The 25,901-nt window shown below is 44.0% G+C and overlaps 1 protein-coding gene across 1 annotated transcript in view; it reads left to right on the forward strand.

Moving 5' to 3' along the window:
* The window catches only part of LOC132818488 (pappalysin-2-like), a 487,615-nt gene that overhangs the window by 389,588 nt on the left and 72,126 nt on the right, over positions 1–25,901 (forward strand). Inside the window, exons 19-20 of the mRNA XM_060829547.1 lie at positions 1,707–1,816; positions 9,649–9,720. Coding sequence (XP_060685530.1) covers positions 1,707–1,816; positions 9,649–9,720 — 182 coding nt within the window. The remainder of the gene's footprint in view (positions 1–1,706; positions 1,817–9,648; positions 9,721–25,901) is intronic.

Genomic DNA, 25,901 nt, shown 5'->3' on the forward strand with positions numbered 1-25,901 from the left:
TTTTTTTTCCCCGTGGAAGCAAGGAGATGGGAGTGAGTTAGTTTTCCATCCATGTTAACGTATGAACTCCCAGCACCTTGTGCAGTAGCTTTTTAATGTGGCCACCTTAACAAGTACCTTTGGCAATCTGGTTTCCCTGTATCCACCCCACATCTTCACATAACCCAGATAAATTCGTCAAAGTTTCCCTTTCTTGAAGCAAAATGAATGTGGTTTTGTGATGATTTTCTAAATTTGCAGTTATTTCTTCCTTAGCAGTATTTTTCTGATGACAGATGTGAGACTAAGTGATCCATTAGTTTGTGGTAAGAGATGGGAAGATGTATATGTCTAACTTAAAAACCATCCTCGACCAAATGATCTTTTTCTGTACGGTAGCTATTTTGCCATGTTATTTAATACTTCCAACACAAAATGCTTAATAGATTCACTTGGTACCAAATATCTCATTATAAGACGATCTTTGGTGCTCTAAGAAGGAAGGCATTGCGTTTTTCTTTTCCGTATTGAGGTCACTGCCTGAGGATTGGTCCTACCCCCAGCACCGTGACCTCCATCAAGGCTGTAGCAAGATCCCAAATCCACTCCAGGTCCAATAGGGATTTCACCCCTTGCTGATGGCACCAATCTGGCTGTTCAGCCAACTGGATTAACCAGTTCCCCCTAGAAATCAGTGGTTGCTGTGGCAACATACACTTTTATCTGTATGTTGAAACTATGGAGAATGACGATAGAGCCCCATTTTCTTTTCAGACTGTTCAGGAATCATGCCTGCTCTTACATTAATGTATGTTGGAAGGATTTGCAAGTTGATACTTAACTTGTTTTGGGACACATTGTGAACTCACCTTCCTTGGCCATCCAGTCCTGGAGTTGGACTTGAATCCAGAGCTTCTGACCCAGAGGTAGAGGTATTACTCACAGCAAGGTATCCTCGAGATTACATTACCAGCTATATAATGCCACATTGTGAATAGGTATTTCAGACTGTTGGAGTTAAATACATTGATCAGTTCTATCTTTAGAGCTGTCATTTAAAGTACAATCTGATCAGACCTGCATTGCTGTGGACCACACAGACTCCTTGTAGATTCCAACCCTGAATATAATGATTACACAACAGCCTGTGCCTCATTGTGTTGACACCAGGACATGGTCTGACTGGTTTCTTTCTGCCATTCCTCTATTTATTTTTGCATGAACTCTACATCAGGATTCATGAACATGTCTCAAAAATGCCCTGAGCTTAAATGTAGGTCATGGCACACCCTGCCAGATCCCTGTCGTCGGTAAACTTCTGACTTTGTTTGCACTTGCCTTGTGTTAGGGACCACTCTTGTTTGTCGTGTCTATAGCAATGACTGGTCTTGAACTGTATACCTTTCTCTTCAATCTACATGGACAGCAACATTGAGCAGTACATGCTGTTCTAGATTGTCCCTAGTATCTCACGACTACAGCAAAGGGTGAATGTGATCCAGTGTACTGTCCTACCTCTGGGTTGGGAAGCCTGGTGTTCTAGAGATGTGACATAACATCTCTAAACAAGTTGATTTTTTTAACTAAGTAACTGTGGTGAAATTGCATTGATAAATTGAAGTTGTCAAAGGGTCTGATAGTGAGTCTAGTGTTGAACTTACATCCTTGCTGTGCGTATAAGTTTCCACAACATGATATCAATTTACAGTTGTGGTCCACTCTTTCAGGTTCAGTGTGTGTTCCATCATGTCTGATCCCACCCAGCGACGCAGTGGTTTTGCCTGATAATATAACAGCAGACACTATGGAGCATTGGATGGAACCACCCAAAGTGCAGGTGAGGATCCAAACAGAGAAACAATTCTCAAGAAGTATGGGCATGGGCTGGCATGGTGGGCCTTTGTTGTCCATCTGAGACTATTTCATCATTGGGCCAATGTGATGTGGCGCTGGAGTCGACTTAGTCCAGACCAGGTAAGAGCAGGATGTCATCAGTGATCCGATTGATCAGCAAGCAGACAACCTCAGGATCACCTTAGTCAGCTTTGGATTTTTAAAATCTTACTCTGACTCCTCAAGTTATTAGAGTGGGCTTTGAGCTCTCTCCTTCTATCTTGCATTGTTACGGCAATGACAGCTGGTAGCAGAGGGTTAACAATTCAAGAAAACCAAATTGATGGTGAAATGTTGTAGCTTGCTGCTTTTTGGCAGGTCCAAACGTGCACAGATCGAATGACAGCAGAAAACACAGCCTCCCGTTGGGAAGGAACATGTGTGGGAACCCTTGCAAAGTTCAGATCTCCTAAAGGGTACATTTCTATAAACAAGACCTAAGCGTGACAGGAATAGAATATTTTTGCTGTGGGCTTTTCCTTCCAGTGTTTATGATTCTTTTAAATCTAACAGGAGGAATAAGGAAATTAAGTATGGGCAGGCCATCTTCTCTCGGACGATGATTTTGTAATGATGTTCCCATCTTCTTGATGTTAATTAATCTCTTGGCATATTTTTCTGGCTACATACCAGTCCAGCACTTGCTTAAGAGTAGCGGAGTGACAGCTTTGAATCATTAGTTACACATCGGGAAGATTTGAATTATTAGTTGTTAGCCTTACTACCACAATACTTAGTAGTGTTATATTATGGGATGTCTGACAGTGCAGTCAGCAGTACAGGCTACATCTGAATGATAGGCAAAAGTGAGAACTGCAGATGCTGGAGATTAGAGTCAAGAGTGTGGTGCTGGAAAAGCACAGCAGGTCAGCCAGCATCCGAGGAGCAGGAAAATTGACGTTTCAGCCAAAAGCTCTTCATCCCGAATGATACTTAATTAAATAGCAAAGCCAGCATTTCAGCTTTGCTGTTTCATTCCCGTACAGCCCACAGCTTTCTGACAACTATCCCTCCACTTTCTCTGCAACTCTCTTCCTCCAACTTCTAGTAAAAAAATGCTTGACTCTAGAATTGCTGGGGCTAATACATTTGAGCTCAGAAATGCTAATGTGGCAAGAGGTTACTGTGCTGAAAACCCCATCATTGCTATTACCCCCTCTCTCTTATTGCTCTCTCGCTCCTGCTCCCTCTGGCACAGCATGATCAATTTCTTTTGTCTTGCTGAAGATGGTTGTATGGGAGATACCACCAAGACTGGGAAGGTTTGCTAACCCTTCAGGAACACCCTATAGTCTCCAGGAATCCAGGCAATTGATTTCCAGGGTACCGCTGCAAAAAAATGCAGGAGTCAAATCAATGGACAGATGAACAGAAGAGTTCAGAGCAAGAATAGGCTATTCGACCCCTCAGGCTCACGCCATCATTCAGTAAAATCATGGCTGATCTGATAACTGTGCATTCCTGCCCAGTCGCACCCCACCATTGCTTGTCAAGAAGCCTTTGGAAAAAAATGTGTTTTTTTCTGTTCATGTTATTTGAAAACTCTGGTTTATTAACCAGAAGAGTATTGAAAATGGGAGATCAGACAGTAAAATCTCTCGGGCTGCAATCGACCAGAACAAAGAACCACAGACCTGTGATGAAACAATATTGACAGCTGCACTGTGGGACTTGTTTGGGGCCAGATTATGAAAGGCAAAGTAGCTGACTGTCCGGCCCCTGTGTAACTGCATCTTTCGCAGCCCAGCGTTGAGGAAATGGCTGCTTTCTGTAGCTTGGTAGGGCCCTGACACTTGGAATGTCAAAGAAGTGCAATATATAAACTGCAGCAACACCAGGCTATAAATCACAGTTATGAGGGCCAATTTTGTACAGGACCCTGCAAGGGAATTCCTGGTCCACCTTGTAGAGCTTTTTTGCTGTAAAAGTAAGTGGCGTTTGCTGCACTTTTCATGGTCCCTCACAAAATAAAAGCTGAGCAAACTAATGCAGTGCTATAAAACAAAGAACTGTGGGTGCTGAAGATCTGGAGTGAGGCCATAAATTGCTGGAGAAACTTAGCATCATCTATGGAGAGAAAGTTCAGAGACCCGTCTTCAAAACTGTGATGCGTTTTTCCTTTCGGTGTGCTTTATTCAGCCGGTAGTCGGATTCTCCTGCACAACCTCCAACTTCAACACCAGTTGGCTTCAGCTTCTCTGGTGCAGAGAGAACAAAGGTTTGGCCTATCGATTGCTGGCACTCTCCTGACTCTGAAACATGATCATTGTCTCGGGGAAAGATGGAGATACAGCTGGCATGTCTCACTGAGGGTCAGTCTTAAAGCACTTTGGGGTGAGACACTGCAGGATAGATGGCACCCTTGAATCCTTACCTGAACAGGACTGCAACATCAGCAAAGGAGGAGGTGAAAATTGCATCAATTTAAAAACCAAGTGGGGTTGTGTGGACTGAGGTGATTCCAATCTCTCCTACTCAGCAACCTGGCATAGTGCTTCCTTCAGTTCACATCCCTGGGTCTTGCATGGCCATCACCGAGCAGGGTAACCCTAAATGCACCAAGATAGTAACGAGCACAACAAGATATAGTTATCCATGGCTGTAGCTTAAATATTTATGAAGCTGCATCGGCTGAGACTGAGTTAAAGCATACTCTCCAGGCTGATGCTCCAGTACACTCCTGACTGCTGCATTATCTTTGTTGGTATCTTTCAGATTAGACAGTAAAACTGAGGCAGAAATAAATAGCTTTAAGAAAGGACATGTCTCCCTAAGCTTTGTCCCTCAACCGTCAACATTATGGGAACAGTGATATAGTGGTAATGTGACCCAACTCATCATCCCGAGACCTGGGCTCATCCTGTGGGGACATGGATTCAAATCCCAGCACCAACAACTAATGGGAATGAATCTTATTTGACATGTGAATAAATCCGGAATAAAAAGGCTAGCCTCAGTGATGGTAATTGTGAACCCACATAAAAACCCATCTGGTTCATGAGTGCCCTTTGCGCCATCCTTACCTGGTCTAGCCAACATGTGTCTCCCGACACTGAGCAACCTGGTTAATCCTGAACCCTCCTAGCACTCAGTTGTGCCAAACTGCTGCAGAAAATTAGAAAAGGAATCTTGGGCCATCCAGCCATCATTGAGTCACTAGAAACAATAACAAAGCTCCCAGGTACAACGTCCTCGTTCCTGAATCTGGGGACTTGGCCGCAAATTGGGAGACCTGCACAACAAGCTAGTGAACTAGTCTGACTAAAACTCGCATTCCAGACATAGTCCTGGGTATGTATTATCTCCCAGTATGCTTAGCAGAGGGATTCCTTTAACATTGACTGCAGTCTCCAGAGGGTCAGGTTAAATGGGGGTGAGCAAACTGGTTGTCATCTACCTGTCCACTGCCAGTCAGTGAATCGGTGCACCTCCATGCATGTTGAACACCACTTGGAAGAAATACCGAGAGTGGTGAAAGCATGATGGAAACTGGGTGGGAGACTTCAAAGTCCATCAACAAATATAACTCAGTAATGCTGCTATGGACTGAACTGCTGAGTCCTGAAGCACATTTCTGCCAAACCAGGTCAATGCACAGCAAATAGTGAGGGAACCACAAAGAGGGAAAGACTACATGACCTCATCCTCACCAATTTACCTGTTGTAACAATCACTGCCTATGACAGTATTGGTATAAGTGACCATTGAACAGTCCTTGGTGGGTAGAAGATAACCACTATGACGGTGGCTCAGTGGTTACCACTGCTACCTCACAGCATCAGGTATCAGAGTTTGATTCCTCCCTCGGGCAACTGTCTGTGTGGAGTTTGCACAATGTGTATGTTGGTTTCCTCTAGGTGCTCCATTTCCTCCCACAGACCAAAGATGTTCAGTTTACATGGATTGGCCATGCTAAATTACCCCATTGTGTCCAGAGACGCGCTGGCTATGTGGATTGGCCATAGAAAATGCAGGGATACAGAGATAAGGACGGGGAGTGAGTCTGGGTGGTATGCTCTTTGGAGGGGTGTGTGGACTCAATGGGCTGAATGGTCTGCTTCCACATCGGAGTTCAGTACTGCCATACCGTGGGATAGGTTCAGAACTGATCCAGCAAATCAAACTGGGTGTCCATGCTGCGATCCATTAGCAGCAGTAGAATTACATTCGACAATAACCTGCAACCCTCATGACTTCATATATTCCCCACTCTGCTGCTATTATCAAGCCAGGAGACAGACTCTGGTTCATTGAGTAAAGTATTTGACATGCCTAACAATGAGATGCTAATTCAGTGAAGCTACAATGCAGGATTACATGCATGCTAATTAGCAATAGGTGTGTGCAAAATCAAACTCTGTAATCCTGCCACACCCAGTCATAAATGGCAGTGGGTAATAAAACATCTAACTGAGGAGGACACTCCGCAAATATCCTCCTCTTCAATTTTGGGGGAGCCCAGCATTGCAAAATGACAAAGTCAATGGATTTGTAGTAATCTTCAGCTGGAAGTACTGAGTGGGTGACCCCTTTCACCCTCTTTCTGTGGTCCTTGTCATCATGGAATGAAATGAATGAGCTGACATCTATGTAATATCATGAAACACTTGAATCCCCTGGATGCTGCAAAGGCCATGGCCCCTGACAACATTCTGGCAATGATACTGAAGAGCTGAACTGCATAGCAAGTCAGGCCCCAAACTAGTGTTAGGAAAATTAGTCAGGTAGGACTATCCATATAAACTTGGACAAATCCAAAACACCCAATTCCTACCCATCAGTCTACTCTCAATCATCAGTAAAATATTGGAAGGTGTCAGTAACCATGTTATCAAGTAACAGTTACTCTGTGTATCTCAGACTAGTGACTCTCAGTTTGGGTTGAGCTAGGCGACCTCACTATAACCTCGATTCAAACATAGAGACAAAAGAACTGAATGTCAGAGGTGAGGCGCGAGGGACTGACCTTGACGTTGAGGCATTATTTGACTGGGTATGCTGTTCAGGAGCTCTAACAAAACCGATGTTAAAAGGACTCTGGGCAGGGAGAAACAAACCACTGGTTAGAGTATAACCAAGAACAAAGGAAAATGTTTGTGGTTAGTGCTCAATAATTTCAGGCCCAGGACATCACTGCAGTAATTCTTCAGGGTAAAGTCCTAGACCCAACCATCTTCATCTCCTTCAGTGACCTCCCTCCATTAGAATTTCAAAGTGAGCATGTTCACTGATGATTTCAGCCACTACTTTCCAGATACCAATGCTTGTCTGTCTCCGTACACTCAAGAACTGGCCAACAGTCATGACAGTTGTTATTAGAGAGGATTCTGAGATACAGAATCTACAGGCATTTGGAGAGGCAAAGACTCATTTGGGATAGTCAGCATGACTTCATGCGTGGCACATCGTGTCTCACAAATTTCATTGAGGTTTTTTGAAGAAGTGACCAAGAAAGTCGATGAGGGCAGTGTGGTAGACCTTGTCTACATGGACTTTAGCAAGGCCTTCGACAAGGTACCGCATGGCAGGTTGTTGGGTAAGGTTGAATCTCTCAGGACCCAGGGAGAGCTTGCCAACTGAGTACAAAATTGGCTTGACAGTAGAAGACAAAGGGTGTTGGTTGAGGGTTGTTTTTCAAACTGGCCTGTGACCAGTGGTGTGCCACAGGGATGGGTGCTGGGTCAACTTTTATTTGTCATTCAACTAAATGATTTGGATAAAAAGTTTGGCGGTATGGCTGGTAAGTTTGCAGATGACCGTGAGATTGGTGGTATAATGGATAGTGAAAAAGGGTATTTGGGAATGCAGTGAGATCTTGATAAATTGGGCCAGTGGGCTGAGGAATGGCAGGTGGAGTTTAATTTAGATAAATGGGAGATGTTGCATTTTGGAGGGTCAAACCAGGGCAGGACTTGCACAGTCAACAGTATGGCCCCAGCGAGTGTTATATAGCAAAGTGACCTAAAGGTATAGGTTTATAGCTCCTTGGAAGTGGAGTCACAGGTAGTCAGGGCAGTGAAGAAGGCTTTCAGCGTGCTTGCTTTCATTGGTCAGTGCATTGAATATAGGAGTTGGGACATCTTGTTGCAGGTATACAAGACATTAATGAGGGCACATTTAGAGAACTGCATGCAGTTCTGGTCACCCTACTATAGGAAGAATATTATTAAACTAGAAAGAGCTCAGAAAAGATTTACTAAAAAAAAAATGCAGGAAGGTTTGAGTTATAAGCAGAGGTTGAATAGGCTGGGACTTTTTTCCCCTGAATTGTAAGAGTCTGATGAGCGACCTTTATAGAGATCGATAAAATTATGAGAGCCATATATAAGGTAGAGAGCCAACAGCTTTTTCCCATGGTTTGGGAATCTACAACGGGAGGGTAGAGGCTAAAGGTGAGAGGAGAGAGATACAAAAAGGTCCAGGGGGCAATTTTTTCTTCAGAGTCTGGGACAGACTGTCAGACGTAGTGGTGGAACCAAGTACAATTTTGTCATTTATCAAACATTTCGACAGGTACATCGATGGGGTAGGTATGGAGGGATATGGGCGAAATGTAGGCAAAAGATATTTGCGAAAACTGGGCGGCATGGGCAAGTTGGGCCGAAGGGTCTATTTCAAGCTGTGGACCTCGATGGCTGTTTCACAGAGTTGGGCTAGCAAGTAGAAAAGAACATTTGTGCCACCCATGTATCCATATCCCTCTGATATTTTAGTGCTGTTACTACCTCTGAGTCCTCCAGGACCAATATCCTGGTGATTAATGTTAACCAGAAAGTTTAACTGGATCACTATATACCTATTGTAGCTATAGAGTAGGCCAGATGCTAGGAACTCTGCGATGGATAACTCTCTATGAATATGACCTCCACCATGTATAAGGTACAGGCCAGAAGTGTGGTGAAACTCTTCATTTGGCTGGATCCTTACTTGTCTAACAATACTTGGGAAACTCAGCGCCATCCAGAACCAAGTCATTGTTTGTTTGACACCCGATTCACTACTGGCAGAATTTGCCCTTTCCACCACCAATGTACAGTGGCAAATGTAGGATACACTGCAACAATTTGCTATGGTTCCTTAGACAACAATACCTTCCAAAACCACGACCACGACTGTCTGGGAAAATGAGGGCCGCAGATACATGGAATGCCGCCAGCCTGCAAGTTCCCCTCCAATCCACTTTCCATCCTGACTGGGAAATATATCGTCGCTGGGTAAAAATCCTGGAATTCCCTCCCTAAGCGCATTGAGGGCCCATCTACAGCACATGGATTGCAGCATTACAGGAAAGCAGCTCACCACCACCATCTCGAGGCCAACAAACACAGGCCCAGTCAGCAACGCCCCCACACCCTGTGAATGAATGCATAAAAAAGAATAATGGGTTGTTTGGTGCTGCAGCAGAATACCTGGAACATCTGGCGACAGAGGCAGGCAACTTGATAGAGGGCAGTAGCACATGTGAAATGCTCCAATATGTCACTGTTTGATCAAAAGGATCTGCTTGATAGTTCAAAGCACAACATTAGTCTTTTTTTTAATGACCGGCAGCATAAAGGAAACACCTTGTCACAGTGGGTTGTGTTGTGTTGCCTATGCTTCAAAAACAACAGAAACTCAAGGTAATTTATAGTTTGTGAAATACTTTGGGACATCCTGATGGATCATAAAAGTTGCAACATTAAAGTGAGAGCACTCCTTGTGTATGTAATCAAACCGTTTCTAATTTTCCTCTTCACTCGACTAACAAAGTAACTTGGGTTTGTGTTCTCGCAGGCTATGGTGTGCACAGGAATGCTGCAGTGGTATCCAGACCCTCACTTTATCCACTGCATCCAGTCGTGTGAGGTAAGCCACTAGCTGTTTCCTTAAGCGTTGTGTTGCTCACGTCTCCAATGGTCCGTTCACAGTCCGCCATCCTTCCTTGAAGGTGTTCTCAAACTTGAAGCCCTCGAATACTAGGGAGCATTGCCTCAGAATAAGAGGGAGCAGATTTAGGACTGGGTTGAGGAGGAACTTCTTCACCCAAAGCGTTGTGAATCTGTGGAATTCCCTCCCCAGTGAAGCAGCTAAGGCTTTCTCATTAAATGTTTTTAAGGCAAAGATAGATTTTGAACAGTAAAGGGATTAAAGGTTATGGAGAGTGGGCAGGTAAGTGGAGCTGAGTCCACAAAATGATCAGCCATGATCTTATTGAATGGGGGGTGGGGGGGGGGGGGGGGGGAGGACAGGCTCACCTGGCCAAATGGCCTACTCCTGCTCCTTATGTTCTAATCCCCTGTCGACGATTCGTTTCCTTATTTGCAACAATATACAAAAAGTGCAGGGAGAACCCATCAAGAGGATAAAAGCTCCTGGAGTCTCAAGGAAGTCTTGAGTTGAGGTGGGACTGTATTCCAGGATGAGATATAGGAAGAACTTCTGTATGAGAAAGTCTATCGCCTTAAAACTTGTCCTTAAACATTTAAACTAAAATGTAATGTTGCGTTATAGAACACATTTGCTGCACACTAAAAAAATGGACAGACAGGGAGGGCAAGGCAATTAAGAACATTTGCCTTAACATCAGTGAATCTGTGTAAACAGGACACTGGGTGATAACATTCACGGCTGTTCTCTTGTGAAATTAATAACAGTGTTTGATTCAAACGTCGAAATGAAATTTGTTATCAATTAACTTCTCTGTATTATTGTCCTTCACTCTTATCTGTCTAGTTAAGAGCATGCAGTGCTTTTGTTAACATTTTATATAAAGGAAGCTGTTTGTAACAGTACAGTGCTCTTGAAGAGCTGATATCCTACTCTCCGGAATTATTAGAACCCAGTTAGTTTAACTTATAGGTATGTTGTAACAGTGATGCTATTGCTAAACAAAGGGGATGACTAAAATTAAACTAAACTGTCTGTAAGAGGATTTTTATTTCAGACTACCAAAGAGTACGATCTCCAGATGAACCAAGAGAGACTTACAGGCTGAGTCCACAAGGGATTCCCTGGGCCGTGTCAAATCTGTACTTTATCATGTATAAAGTAAGGATGTTTATGGGTGGCATGGTGGTCATGTCTAATTGTTGTAAAAACCTATCTGCCCTTTAGGGAAGAAAATCTGCCATCCTCACCTGGTCTGGCCTACATGTAACTCCCGGTTCACAGTCACTTGGCTGACTCCTGACTGTCCTCAATGTGAGACTATCCCGTTCAATACAAGAAACAATTAGAGATGGCAGCTAGTGCATGTCCCCATAAAGGAATAAAGTTTTAAAGGAAAATCTGTTACTAGCAGTACGGTGGAGGTAGGTGGTTCAAAGCAGGTTTGAGTTCTGTAGATGAATATGGAGTGGGATGCTCTTACAGTTTGTGGATCTTAAGGATTCCTGAGTTTGTAAGGATATTCTCTGTGCATGTTTTGAGGTGGAGAAGAGCTAGATGTTTATTCTGGAGTTTGATTTGCTCATGTGTGAGGATTGGGTGTGAAGTATCCTCACGTCAAGCCCTTGTTCAGATTTCTCGCTGGGTTTCCAAGAAGAGACTTGAGACATTAACTCTGTTTGTCTCAGCACAGCAGCTGCCAGACCTGCTGAGTTTCTCCAGGGATTTTCTGTTTTTACTTCAGATTTTTCACTGCTCTGTTCAGGGGTTGATCTGTCTCATTCCATATCCCCTCTCGTCATTCTAATGTGATAAACAAGCCTTTTTATTTTAAAATATAAGGATTTCAAGAACACCTTGAAAAGTAAAGTTCAGTGTCACCGTCAATTTGAGTGAAGTTCATCATCTGATGACCATTTCTGTTTTGCACTGTATTTTTCCAATAGAGTTTGACCAGCTGTCACATGACTTCATGTTTTTAAGTTGAGAAGTAAATGGCTGGATGTTGGTCCTGAAGCGGCTGAAAATTGCCCCTTTTTAACCAAGCTAATGTATCCCTCATCTTTGCTCTCCCTCATCTAGGTTAGCTCTCCTCACTGTCCCCACCCTTCCCATCTCTAAAGCTGCTGAATGGTGCAATGGCCACACATAGTCCTCTGGTGATTTGCCATAACTGCCTTCATTTTCATGCAGGTATCAACTTAAGTATGCCTGTTGTCAAATAGCATGCTGACATGCAAGCACTTGTTTCTGAGTTGTGTGTGTGTGTGTGTGTGTGTGTGTGTGTGTGTGTGTGTGTGTGTCTGTCTGTCTGTCTGTCCAGCTGCAGCAAAAAATCTAATACTTTCCATTTTGCTATGTTCATGATGCCATTGCTGCCTTCCTGTGGCCAAATAAAACCCTTTTCATCACACTGGCGTGGGATATGTTGAGAAATTGTTGCTCCTGGCCTCTTGTACTTTGTATCTTTTTTTTAATATATTCTGCTAGTCTCAAAAATCTTCCTGGAAACCTTCGCAAAACACACTAATCAGGTTCACATGTTGCAGTGTGCCAACGTAGCCCCATAGTGAAATGCTGTCAGATTCCAGCAATAATATTTACTGTTACTATTTGTGGAGGTGATGTAGACATGGTGGTGTGGATAAAGGGAAGTTGCACCTTTTTGTGTTTTTTTTTAGTTTCCCCCCCCCGCACCACCCCACCCCCACCTGCCCCCAACACACTCTCTCTCTCTCTCTCACACACACACACGCACATTTGTGCACACACACACACACACCTCAGTCTCACTTCATCCAGTATCCTGCCCCATCCTTGACAATGGTCTACCCTGTGGACAACTCCATTGCAGCCTCGATGCATGAATCTGGTCAGATCTATTCGCTTTCACATCTTTAAACTATTCCCCTGCAAGAACAACAACTTTGCTTTATATTGCACCCTTTGCAAAACGTCCCAAGGCACTTTGCAAGAGCAAGAGTCGATCAAAATTTGACATAGAGCCACATAAGGAAATATTCAGTCAAGTAACTGAAAACTTCCTCAAAGAGGCAGCTTCAAGGTGCGACTTAAAAGAGCAAAGGGAGTTGATGAGACCTACAGAGGGAGCTCCAGCGCTTTGGGCCCCGGTTACTGAAAGCATGGCCACCAATGGTGGAGCCAAGAAACCCAGGGTTGTGTAAGGAAGAGTTCGGAATTAGTAGAGTGCTGTACGTCTGGAGGTAGCATAAGAGGTGGCATGGGGCATCTGAAAAACAAGGGTTAAAATTTTAATTGGAGAGTTTTCCAGAACAGGAGCTAATGTAGGTCAATGATCTCATGTGGTAGCTGAATAGGATTTGGTGTGAGTTATGATACAGCAGTGGTGATTTGAAGAGCTCACGGTTCTGGAAGTTGGTAGGTAGCACCCTCGTCTGTGTTGTGTAGGGTAACAAGACAGGTAGTTTTGGAGATTGCATTAAGCTCCTCCTAGTTGATGTCATATGAACTTGGATCCAGATAAGGCAAAGGGTTCCATTAAGATTAGGATCTTATTGCAGTGAAGACCTGTATTCTTGGTCTTCTCATGCTCTTATTGGTCAATCTGTCTTACTAATGTAAGTTGTACTGCTTCTGAACATGTTATAAACTGCATTGTGTTTAAGGCAAGAAGCTAAGGTGCATTTGGTGGCAGCACACAACTCCAACTATAAGCTGGTAGCCCATGGTATCCCAGAAAATACAATGTGGCGCTCAGCAATGAGGATTGGAATTTGAGTTAGCAACACCAAACGCATGATAACAAGTGAGACTTCTAGTGGATCCAGGATATTTGCAGTTTCAAAGGTTCTATGCCTTTGAGAACTACTCATACAGGCAATCTAGCAGCTGAATAGTCAAACCACCTGCAAGCAACCTCATGGGAAGATCAACCATAGAGATGCAACACTTAATGGTAATGTCATTTTACTTTAGACCTGGTAAGAGAAGCGCAGAAGCAAGTGTGAGTTGGAAGCTAGTGACATCTGCCAGTTCACTTGGGAAGTGAGTTTCACCTTGGAAATGAAAGGCATCAAAGCTCTATGAGTATGGTTAAACTTTCCTGTAGCACGAAGAAGAAGGAAAATAAGTGGTGTTGAACAGGTTCAAGAGTTAAAAAGGGGGATTTGCAGTTTCCATTTTGTCTGTGAAAAGACAGGTAGCCTGTATGTTGGAAACCATCTATTTTGACTGCAGAATCATGGAACTGCTGTACCAAACCACCCACCCCCCAACTCTATTAACCAATACAAAGTTACAGCAATCCCATATTATAGAATGCTGAATTTTAAAAGGGAAATTGAAACAGCATTGCTAAATTACAGCTTGAACAACCTTCAAAGCAACACCGACACAATATTGCAAAATTAGAAAACACGTATTTAGAAGTTAAAGGAAGAAATGGCAGAAGAAAAAAGGCTCTCTAGCACAATCAGAGATGGGGCAAATAGAACATGGATTAGCCCTGCTTTCTCCCCCAAGATACTACCAGATCTGTTGAGTTTCGCCAGCAGTTCCTGTTTTTTGTTTCAAATCTCCAGCATCCACAGTTCTTTGTTTTGTTTTAGAACACAGGATTGCACCCTTAGCATTGGAGAAAATAGATCTTTATCAGATTCACTACAGTCCAAAGAAGATTTCCATTTGGAGAAAACTATTCAAGTTGTACTTCAGGAAGGATGCAGAAAGAATCATCTGAAGATGCTAATGCATATTAGATAACTAGTGCATTCCTACAGGAAATTGGTGATCCAACTGGCTTGAGTTTGACATAACCTTGTGTTTGACAGAATGTCAGTGAACATTGCATTCATTTTAATCTTGATACAGGGATGTTACTATCTTATCAGATCATTTATCATGTGTGAAGAAACAGAAGTTTCAGTCTGTAAAGATGAAAACATATGGTACAGGTTAACATCTCTTCAGGTTAAAGGTTGAGGAAGTAAAGTCCCCACAGTCTTACCAGACCATGGGGCTGCTCTGTTGTGACAGAGAGACACTGGTGGTGGTTTAACCTGAGGATCACCATGCCTCAGGCAAGGGGAAGAGGTTGGGAAGGAGAATCCTTCATGGTAACCTCAGGTGGTGCAGGAATTGAACCCGCATTGTTGGTGTCACTCCGCATCACAAACCAGCCATCCAGACAACTGAGCTAAAACTTCAGAAGATTGAAGAGGTTGAACAACACTTGGGTATAAGTTCTTTTGTGAAGAAATACCAAATATTGCTCAGAGGGCTAGGGAAACTAATACATTGTCAGTACAGTATTATGTTAAAGCAAAATTATGAATTGTCCATATCTACACACATCTGAATCATTTAATGTAACAACCCAAGAAGCAAATTGAGGAATTGTTCTGAATTGCCTGGTGATGAAACCAATCAAATGGTATTCTGGCTTGGCTGCCCAGCCTGCACCAAATGGGTCCATCCATGACTTAACCTAGCTCAACAAAGTGGTAGTGAGGTAAGTCCACCCTATCTCTACAGTAGGTAAGAGATTAGCCAAATTCTCTCAAAGTTGAATCTAAACAAAACTTCAATAGCAGTCAAGACTATGTGCTACCTTAAATGAAAGCAAAATACTGCAGATGCTGGAAATCTGAAATAAATATTGAAAGTGCTGGAAGAAATCTGAAGTGATTGAAGAATATTGCAGGATACCTCTGTTCTTCTGAAGGATCAATTTGATGATAGCCGACATTAGGGTCATGTTTCACAAAGTGATTAGCATCATTCGGTTTGTCTAACTCATCAGTTATTGACGTTGAGTGTTTTTCTTGTTGAATGGCTTCATTTGGTGATCATTAATCAATGAAGACAATATTTTGTTCTTGTCTTGGGTTCCTTGGTGACTTTTATGGATGAAAGCTGAGGTTTTATCCCCAACTTTCTCAATGATGTCTAGGTCAAGGACTTACTGAAGTTCCTTTTCTATCTGCTTTCTGATATGAATCAATAGCCATCCCCATTGATTCATGACTGGGCTCACAACAGGATCTAAATTCAGCATGCACCTAACACTTTTCAGTTTTCCTATACTAGTAAAGCTATTTGAGAGTTTCATTAGTGTGTGTGTAGGAGCTACGTATGTGACTGCACTCATGCGAAGAATTGTGCTTTGTGGAAACTGTTATGCTTTCAGGAATGACACAGGGACTGTAGTGATCATCTTTGAAAGACAGTGACATTTCAAGCAGCTTGAGGATTATCAGTGGTGCAGAAGGACTTTTCATGTTCCTTGGTTTGGAGAGTAGGACCATCTGAAGAGCAGAAGTTTATGTTGGCAGATAATCCTATTCCTGATGAGAACATGAGTTTCTAAGCAGCCAGCGGTCACTGTACTCATGGCTGGTTGGATCCAAAGGAGAGCACAATGGTACATTGAGAGTCATCTGCCTCTACATTGCCTTCATTCTCTTGCCCTTTTGCTAACCTGTGTATATAGATGGCATGCTTCCTGTTGTATTGGTCTCACTAACTGAATTTGTTGCTGAATGCGCCCAACGTGTTTGACTTTTCTAGATGTTTTGCTTTATTTGCATGCAGCAGGACATTCTGTCCAGCATGGAGAAACAGCACTGCAGTGGAAACATGGTTTGGACAAGTCATAACTCTGTTAGTGAGACAGCTGTAATAGCTTTGCAGGTGCTTTTCTGGCATGCGAGCGATGAACAGCATTCGCTGGAGTTGAACTTGGAGTGTGGTAGTTGCTGTTGGCAGTCTCAACCCTAGTAGATCTGGATTCTGAAAGTAATAGGTATTCTGCTAACTTCAGAAGCTCTGACAGCACTCTGTCTTTCTCACATTGATCAAAGGGGCAACATTTGATGTTTTTTTGAGGGTGTGTTTTGATTTCATGATCAACATGTTAACATCGCCAAAGTCATATTTGCTTGCTATCTTCTTCAGACTATTGTTTACTTTTCATGTGTAATATATGGAACGCTATTCTATTGTTCCTGGAAGTGAAATAGGTTGTGCATTTTTGCTAAGTCACAGTGTTGTCTTGTTGTGTTGTGCAGGCATAAGCATCTCAAATATAAACTGTAATTTTTCATCTCCATAAAGCCTTTTCTCTTCCTTCATTTGTGATTGCAAAATATACCATCCCACCTTTGAAATGTCCCAGCCACTTTTGCAACATGGGAATACAACTATAGGTCACAACGTAGTAAGTTGGAGCAGAGGTATTTTTAGTCAGCAATATATTGTGATCAGCAATTGTATTCTAAGCACAGCTGTGTGTGTGTGAAACATACAAAGCACCTTCCAAAAATTCCATTTCTGAAAGCAATGTTTCCAATTCCCACCACTATGGTTGCAATTGTTAAACTGTTGGGAAGGACACGCAAGATTAAGTCAGCAGTAGACTGAGGAAAACAGCAATTCCTTTTCTTCCCTTTTCTCTCCCTTTACTGGCACTTGTGTACTGGAGCCTTAACTGGACAAAAGGTGTTTCTCCGAACACTACGTGTCCCTTCATGCCTTTGGCCAACTACAGTGTTATCAATCTCCGAGGTGAAATCTTCTGTTTTTTTGTGAGCAAGTTTTTGCCCACCATGGTGAAGCATTGCTTCCTAACCCTCTCCCGAATGGCCAAGCTTTCATGAAGACTAAGTCCCCATTTATGCTTGTCACCATCCCCTCCCCAAATTCAACACCGTAGCCTAGCTACTGAGCTAAGCAACTATCCCCCAATGCTGTTATTATAAAGCAAAGACCGGACAAGGTAATCATATGAAATCTCTCTCTCTCTCTCTCTCACTTACTTACTCACTCACTCACTCACTCACTCTCACCCACACACATACACACACTTTGCTTTGTGTCTTTTTCTTCATGCACTCCACGTGAGCTGGTCTGATAAGGGCGACCAATTATCCTGTATTCAGTGGGCATTCCCTCATTTTGAGGTGAGGTCCATATCTCCAGGATGTATGGGGAGGGGAGAGTGGAATCTCGAATCTAGGGTCACCGTCTTAGAATTTGTTTACAGAATTCTTACAGTGTAGCAACAGGATCTTTGGCCCGACAAGTCCATACTGACCTTCTGAAGAGTAACCCAACCAGATCCAATGCCCTCTCCTACTACTCCACGTTTTACCCCTGACTAATGCACCTAACCTACACATCCCTGAACACTATGGGCAATTTAGCATGGCCAAGTCACCTAACCTGCACATCTTTGGACTTGGGATGAAACCGGAGCACCTGGAGGAAACCCACACAGACACGGGGGGAGGGGGAATGTGCAAACTCCACACAGACAGTCGCCCATGGCTGGAATCGAACCTGGGCCCCTGATGCTGTGAGGCAGCAGTGCGAACCACTGAGCCACTCCAAAAATAAAGATTGGTCATTTAAATCCTAAGGAGCAATTCTTTCACTCGGAGGGTGGTGAACCTTTGGAATTCTCTACCCTAGTGGAGCATGGAGACTCCGCCTTTGAGTAGGTTCGGGAGAGAGATCATTAGATCACTGAATGCTAATATGCCAGCAAATGGCATGGAGGTAGAATCTCCACAATGATCTGGTTGATAGGTGGGGCAGGCTCGAGGGGCTGAATGGTCCAACGCTGCTCTTATTCCCTCTATTCCTTCCTCAGCTCACCCTAGCGAGCTGCAGATCTCTGGTGTCATTGAGCTGTGAACGTTTAGCGTGAACCTTGTAGAAAGGTCAAATGTTTGCCAGCCCCCTTGTCCTCTGTGGCCAGGTTTCTGACTCATTCACCTGTCGGGTTCAACTTTGCTGTGTTTTTCTTCGGACGTGAGTTGTGCAGTCGCATTCTGGAATGTTCCACCTTCACAACCACCGAACAGGAAGACGTCCACAGTGGACACTTGATTGACCAGTCAGGTTGCTAGAGTGGTAGGTCAGCACTTGAGAGCGGTCACACAGTCACTATCCAACAATGACATTGCTTTAACGTGACCAATCAACCCAATGTTGCTGGTCAAAAGCTGGTGAGTGATGTTCGGTAATGTAATGTGATTGTTATTGAACTAAGCAGATTTCAGAAATGCCTTGGATTTTATTTTATATTGATCTGTACAGAGCAGATGCAAACATTTCATGTCACAGAGTGTCTGCCCGGTGATGCTGCAGGGATCTTGGATAGCTCAGGAGCTCCACCAGGAGGGACAGTGTGGCATTGCATTTGTCAGTAAAATCCACAATGTGGCAGGGATGTGATCCTGTAGCTATCTGTATCTCTGGGATTCGGTTTCTCTGCATCGCTTAAGCCATCTGTGTCTTCCGGGGTCCAGAGCGCATAGCAGAATTTAAAACAGGTGAAATAGATAAATAAGCTGACTAGTTGAAAACTGAAAAGGTGATTCAGGATAATTAGCTCAACAAGTGGAGTGTAAGGTGTATTATTATCAAGCTGTAACCCCAGTGTGGAGTATCAGCTGTGGGAATAATATCTCTATCAGGATAAAGAATGCCCTCACGCTGAATACCATGAGTGATAGTAATGCATGCAACACTTAAATCCTGATTATCACCATTCCACCATTAACATTGTGGTTTTAGTGAAAACTTAGTAATGGAATTGCCTCCCTCTCTGTCTCTGCTCCTTTAATTCACTCTTTATAGTGCACTTCACCTGTGTAGCTCAATGTCAAAGTGTGCCTCATTAGTGCTTCTGTTAGAAACTTGTGTTAAATGAACATTAAAGGTACTCTATAAATCCAACTTCTTGTATTAACATCATGTTCCTTGATGAACTGAGCAGAGCACTGTCTGCTTTGAAGTGGCAAACCAATTTAAACCTATCTTCACAAAAGTCTAGACTATCCAAGCACCTCTCGCAAGTTTGTACTGCTGCGTTCAGCTATGTTTTCACAGTGGCAATAATGCAGGCACTTTAAGCATGTCTTTTATCATCCTTAACTTTTCAATGTCAAGCAAGAGCATTTTTAAAGGAAAAAAAAACTTTGCAAGTCCCAGGACTGGCGCCTAAATGGGATTTGCAGATTCCTTTTCAATCGTTGTATGATGCTGATGTTGAAGGCTTCCGGTTCCAATTCTTAAATTGTAATATTCTTGGATCATTATAAAAGCATTATGCTTCTCCATTGCTATCTTCTCGTACGCAGTCAGGGAGAAACTGTATGCAAGAGTTGGAGTGCTTTTCAAACGAGTTTGCTTTGAGTCGAACCAAATAAGTTGAATCAAAGCTGAAAATGTTGGAAACGCGCAGTTATGGAGAGAGAGAAAAACAGAGTTAGCGTTTCAGGTCGATGACCTCTGATTGACTGGAAGATGTCTGTGGCGAACAGCTATGGAGCAAACACAGAGCTAAGGAAAAGGGGCTTGGGGGGAGGGGGCGTGGAGAGGAGAGATCAAAGGCATTGGCTTATGACGGATAAAAGTAACGGGTGAAATAAAAGGATGGTTCGGGGACTGAAGCAGAATTTTGCACAGAAGCATGGAGGAACTATCAAAATGTTTTCATCCCCGATTTCCAGCATCCATGGTATTTTGCTTTTATCCCAAATTTGTCAAATTTTGTCCATGTCGCTGAGTATTGTAGCAAAAGAAGAAAAAGTGCATTGGGAATTGCCCAGAGAGGACCCTCAAGGTGAACTGTAAATTCAGAAGCACTGATGAGATTCCGAGAGATCCCGTTCCACTTCAGAAGTCAGAGACTGGCAGTAACTATTCTCCCAGACCATACAGAACCTCATCACCTCAGGAGATCTCCCACCCACAGCTTCCAACCTCATAGTCCAGGAACCCCACACCGTCCTATTCTACCTCCTTCCCAAGATCCACAAGCCTGACTACCCCGGTCGACCCATTGTCTCAGCCTGTTCCTGCCCCACCAAACTCATCTCCACCTACTTCAATACTGTCCTATCCCCCCTAGTCCAGGAATTCCCCACATACGTTTGAGACACCACCCACGCCCTCCACCTCCTTCAAGACTTCAGTTTCCCTGGCCCCCAAGGCCTCATCTTCACCATGGACATCAAATGCCTCTACACCTCCATCCTCCATGACCAGGGCCTCCAAGCCCTCCATTTCTTCCTCTCCCGATGTCCCCCAACAGTACCCTTCCACTGACACACTCATTCATTTGGCTGAATTGGTCCTCACCCTTAACAATTTCTCCTTCGAATCCTCCCACTTCCTCCAGACCAAAGGGATAGCCATTGGCACCCATTTGGGGCCCAGCTATGCCTGTCTCTTTGTTGGCTACGTAGAACAGTCTATCTTCCATAGCTACACCAGCACCAACCCCCACCTCTTCCTCTGCTACGTTGATGACTGCATCGACACCACCTCATGCTCCTGTGAGGAGGTTCAGCAGTTTATCAACTTCACCAACACATTCCACTCCAACCTTAAGTTCACGTGGATCATCTCTGACACTTCCCTCCCCTTCCTGGACCTCTCCATCTCCATTAAATGACCAACTTGACATTGATATTTTTTACAAAACCACCGACTCCCACAGCTACCTGGATTACATCTCTTCCCACCCTGCCTCCTGCAAAAATGCCATCCCGTATTCTCAACTCCTCTGCATCCGCTGTATCTGCTCCCAGGAGGACCAGTTCCACCACAGAACACACCAGATGACCTCTTCCTTTAAAGACCGCAATTTCCCTTCCCATGTGGTTAAAGATGCCCTCCAATGCATCTCATCCACATACTGCACCCCCGCCCTCAAACCCCACCCCTCCAACCGTAACGAGGACAGAAACCTCCCCCCTGGGTCCTCACCTTCCACCCACCAACCTTCGCATAAACCGCATCATCTGACGACATTTCCGCCACCTCCAAACGGACCCCACCACCAGGGATATATTTCCCTCCCCACCCCTTTCCACTTTCCACAAAGACTGTTCCCTCTGTGACTACCTGGTCAGGTCCACGCCCCCCAACAACCCACTCTCCCCTCCTGGCACCCTCCCCTGCCACCGTCGGAATGCAAAACCTGCGCCTATACCTCCTTCCTCACCTCCATCCAAGGCCCCAAAGGAGCCTTCCTGGACGCCTCCTCACAGAGCGCTTTAGGGAATATCTCCGGGACAACCGCACCAATTAACCCCACCGTCCCGTGGCCCAACATTTCAACTCCCCCTCCCACTCTGCCGAGGGCATGCAAGACCTGGGCGCCTCCACCGTCATTCCCTCACCACCCAACGCTTGGAGGAAGAACGCCTCATCTTCTGCATCTGAACACTTCAACCCCAGGGCATCAATGTGGACTTCACCAATTTCCTCATTTCCCCTCCCCCCGCCTTACCCCAGTTCCTACCTTCCAGCTCAGCACCATCCTCCTGACCTGTCCTACCTTCCAGTCTTCCTTCCCAACTATCCACTCCACCCTCATTTCTGACCTATCACCATCATCCCCACCCCCACCCACCCATTGTATTCTTTGCTATCTTCCCCCACCCTCCTCTCTGACCTATTACCTCCATCCCCACCCCCACCCACCTATTGTTCTCTTTGCTACCTTCTCCCCAGCCCTGCCCCCTCTCCCATATCTCTCCATCCTGGAGGCTCCCTGCCTTCAGTCCTGATATAGGGCTTTTGCTCGAAACATCAATTTTCCTGCTCCTTGGATGCTGCCTGACTGGCTGTGCTTTTCCTGCACCACTCTAATTTAGACAGTAAATATTTGTTGATAGTTGGAATGGAAGGGGGGGTTCCAGCACTAGAACAAACTTAATCTGCATTTCAGAAACAATAAATTGCATTTATACAGTGCCTGGAAAATGAAGCTGTGTCCCTTGGTACTCCACAGAGAAGAGTGTCATCAACTATTTGTTTCTGGTAAGGCAAGGATTGGTAACTGTCTGTGAACAGCCATACAAATTGCTTCTCATCATTTTACATTGGAATATTGTAAGTCTGCATAAAAGCTTAGATATTGAGAGATGAGGGGACAGTTGTGAAGAGAAATTTCCATGATTCTATTGGCACAGCAGCATCAAGGGGTGGGATGTTTCTATTTCGTATGGTCCTGTAGTTGGGAAAATAGGGCTGCATTGACAAGAGCTGAGAAGGTTATAGTGCTTTCCTGATAAAAGACAATGAGGTTTTGCTACAATTATTAAGAGATTGTTTTCACTAGTTGATGGGACCTAGGGGTTCAGGTACATAATTCTTTGAAGTTTGGATCACATATAGACAGAACGGTTAATAAAGGTGTTTAGCATGCTCTCCCTCATAGCTCAGTCCTTGGAGCAAAGGAATTGGGAAGTCATGTTGAGCATGTACTGGATATTGGTGAGGCCTCTTCTGGAAAACTGTGTCCAGTTCTGGTCGCCCAATTATAGGAAGGATATTATTCAGTGGGACAGAGGCTTCAGAAGAGATTTTCCAGAGTGTTGCCATGTATGGAAGGTTTGAGTTATAAAGAAAGGCTAGACAGGCTGGGACTTGTTCACTGGAGTGCAGAAGGTCAAGAAGCGATCTTATAGAAGCTTATAAAATAGAGGGATATAGAGAGAGTTAATGGTAGTTGTCTTCTCCCGAGGATGGGGGTATTTCAAGTGTAGGGTGTACATGTTCAAGGTGAGAGGGGAGACATTTGAAAAAGACATGATGGGCAATTATTTTACACAGTGTGATTTGCTTGAGGAATGAATTTCCTGAGAAAGTAATGGGGTACAATTACAGTGTTTAAAAGACATTTGGATAAGTACATGAATAGGAAACGTTTTGAGAGATAAAGGCCAGGAGCAGGCAGATGGGACTAGTTTAATTTGGAATTATGTCCGGCATGGACTGGTTAGACTGAAGGGTCCATTTCCATGCTGTATGATTCGACGATCACGCGGAAAGAGTTAGCTAACTCTTTTAAAGAGCTAGAATAAGCATGATTGGTCAAATGGCCTCCTGTGGTATAACACCCAATGCAGTAGAAAGAGGGCGCAAACTTGTGATCGTTGTTAAAGAGGAGAGTAGAGAACATGTCTTAACACAAGTGCTTAAAATGTGAAAGCAGCTCTTTCATATTCCTTTGTTCATTGGAAAGCTTCAGGTAGTTGCCTGTGTAACATGTATGTGGAGGACAAGAGGGAGTAGAGACATGGTTTTATGAAGAAACATAACAGCACAGATTTCCTGGTCCAAATGGACTGTTTCTATGGGGTAACTTGCTACGAATCTGAAAACATTAAGAGGGTATGATGCACAAACTTAAAATGTTGAGATGCATAGATAACACTAACAACTGAGAGTTACCTTGGAGTGAGTGTGGTGCACTGCACAAAATGGGTTGTTAGTTAACAAGTCTTCTATGAGAGACTAGACCCTGGGAGAATGAATTTTCATAGAACAGTTACAAACAAGCAGGATTGTAAACTGGAATTAGCAGTTGGAAGATTTGGATTATTAGCTTATGGGGTTAGTGAATTCCTATCAAAATGAAAAAGAGACAGGAGGTAAGTTAGCAAATTTAGACTCAGGTAAGACTGCATCAAATTCCTTTGTTTTGAAGCCCTAGAAATCAGTCAGTTTGTTGTAGATTGCACACTGAGTCTTGGTTTCACAACTGAACAAGGTCAAAGGGCATTTAGGGGACAGCCTTTTCAAGGCCAGAAAAGCTGACCTGTTTTATCATTCATTCAGGGAGTGTGGGCATCTCAGTATTTATTGCCCATCCCTGCAGAAGGTAGTGTTGAGCTGTCATCTTGAACCACTGCTATCCGTACATTGTAGAGACATCCACAAGCTGATAGGGAGGGAGTTGCCGGATTTTTTTTTAGATTAGACTTAGATTAGACTTACAGTGTGGAAACAGGCCCTTCGGCCCAACAAGTCCACACCGACCCGCCGAAGCGCAACCCACCCATACCCCTACATTTACCCCTTACCTAACACTATGGGCAATTTAGCTTGGCCAATTCACCTGACCCGCACATCTTTGTGACAGTGGGAGGAAACCGGAGCACCCGGAGGAAACCCACGCAGACACGGGGAGAACGTGCAAACTCCACACAGTCAGTCGCCTGAGTCGGGAATTGAACCCGGGTCTACAGGCGCTGTGAGGCAGCAGTGCTAACCACTGTGCCACCATGCCGCCCACGCGATTGTGACCCAGCGACTCACAATAGCTTTTGGAGAATGTGCAGGTGATGACACCCCTGTGTATCTGCGTATCCCAGTCCTTCTGGGTAATAGAAGTTTTAGAGTGCTATTGAAGGGGTTGACCATGTTTGAAGGTAGATCAGTAGAGAAGACAGTAAAAGGGTCACTAGAGCCAAAACATGGAATTTACTTTCTCTCCACAGATGCTGCCAGAGCTTGCTGAGTTTCTCCAGCAACTTCTGTTTTTGTTTCAGATTTCCAGCATCCACAGTCCTTTATTTTTTGATCACTTTCTTGTGATTAACCCCTATCCCAGTTGCTCTGGCAACATATGCTTTTACATGCATGTTGTGGTCTAGAGCAATGGACAGTGATGGTGGAGGTTCCAGTTTTTATTTCCATCATCTGGCTGACCAGAAACCCATTCTTACTGCCTAAAACCATTGTTGGAAAAGCCAACTCCAGACAGTCAGCAATCGGTTGACTCTTAGCAATGGGCAATCCCATCCCACATTGCTGTTAGAGTGCATGAGACAGCTCACAGTGTCTTTGTTTGTCACAGAGCTGGAGAGAGTTGCAAGCACAGCTCGCTGGTAAGCCTATTGAGAGGACGATTTCGCTCACTTTAGAAAGAAAGTAGCGTGAGTTGGATCTAGACCAAATAAATAAAGGTCAAAGGCATGTTGTCAGAATCTCTACAATGTTCACTTTAGAACATAGAACAATACAGCGTAGAACAGGCCCTTTGACCCTCGATATTGCACCGACCTGTGAGCTAATCTAAGCCCAACTCCCCACACAATTCCAATGTCGTCCATATGCTTATCCAAGGATTGTTTAAATGCCCCTAATGTGGCTGAGCTAACTACATTGACAGGCAGTACATTCTATGCCCTTACCATTCTCTGAGTAACGAACCTGCCTCTGACATCTGCCTTAAATCTATCACCCCTCAATCTGCAGCTGTGCCCCCTCATACAAGCCGACGAACAATGGGTTTCGAATTTGTTTATGTCTGGTGTAAGATGCAAGCCACTCAGAATCGCTTAGCAACTGGGGGCAAAAAAAAAGTACTTGCA

The sequence above is a fragment of the Hemiscyllium ocellatum genome, chromosome 9 (genome assembly GCF_020745735.1).
Source record: "Hemiscyllium ocellatum isolate sHemOce1 chromosome 9, sHemOce1.pat.X.cur, whole genome shotgun sequence".
NCBI classification, from domain to species: domain Eukaryota; kingdom Metazoa; phylum Chordata; class Chondrichthyes; order Orectolobiformes; family Hemiscylliidae; genus Hemiscyllium; species Hemiscyllium ocellatum.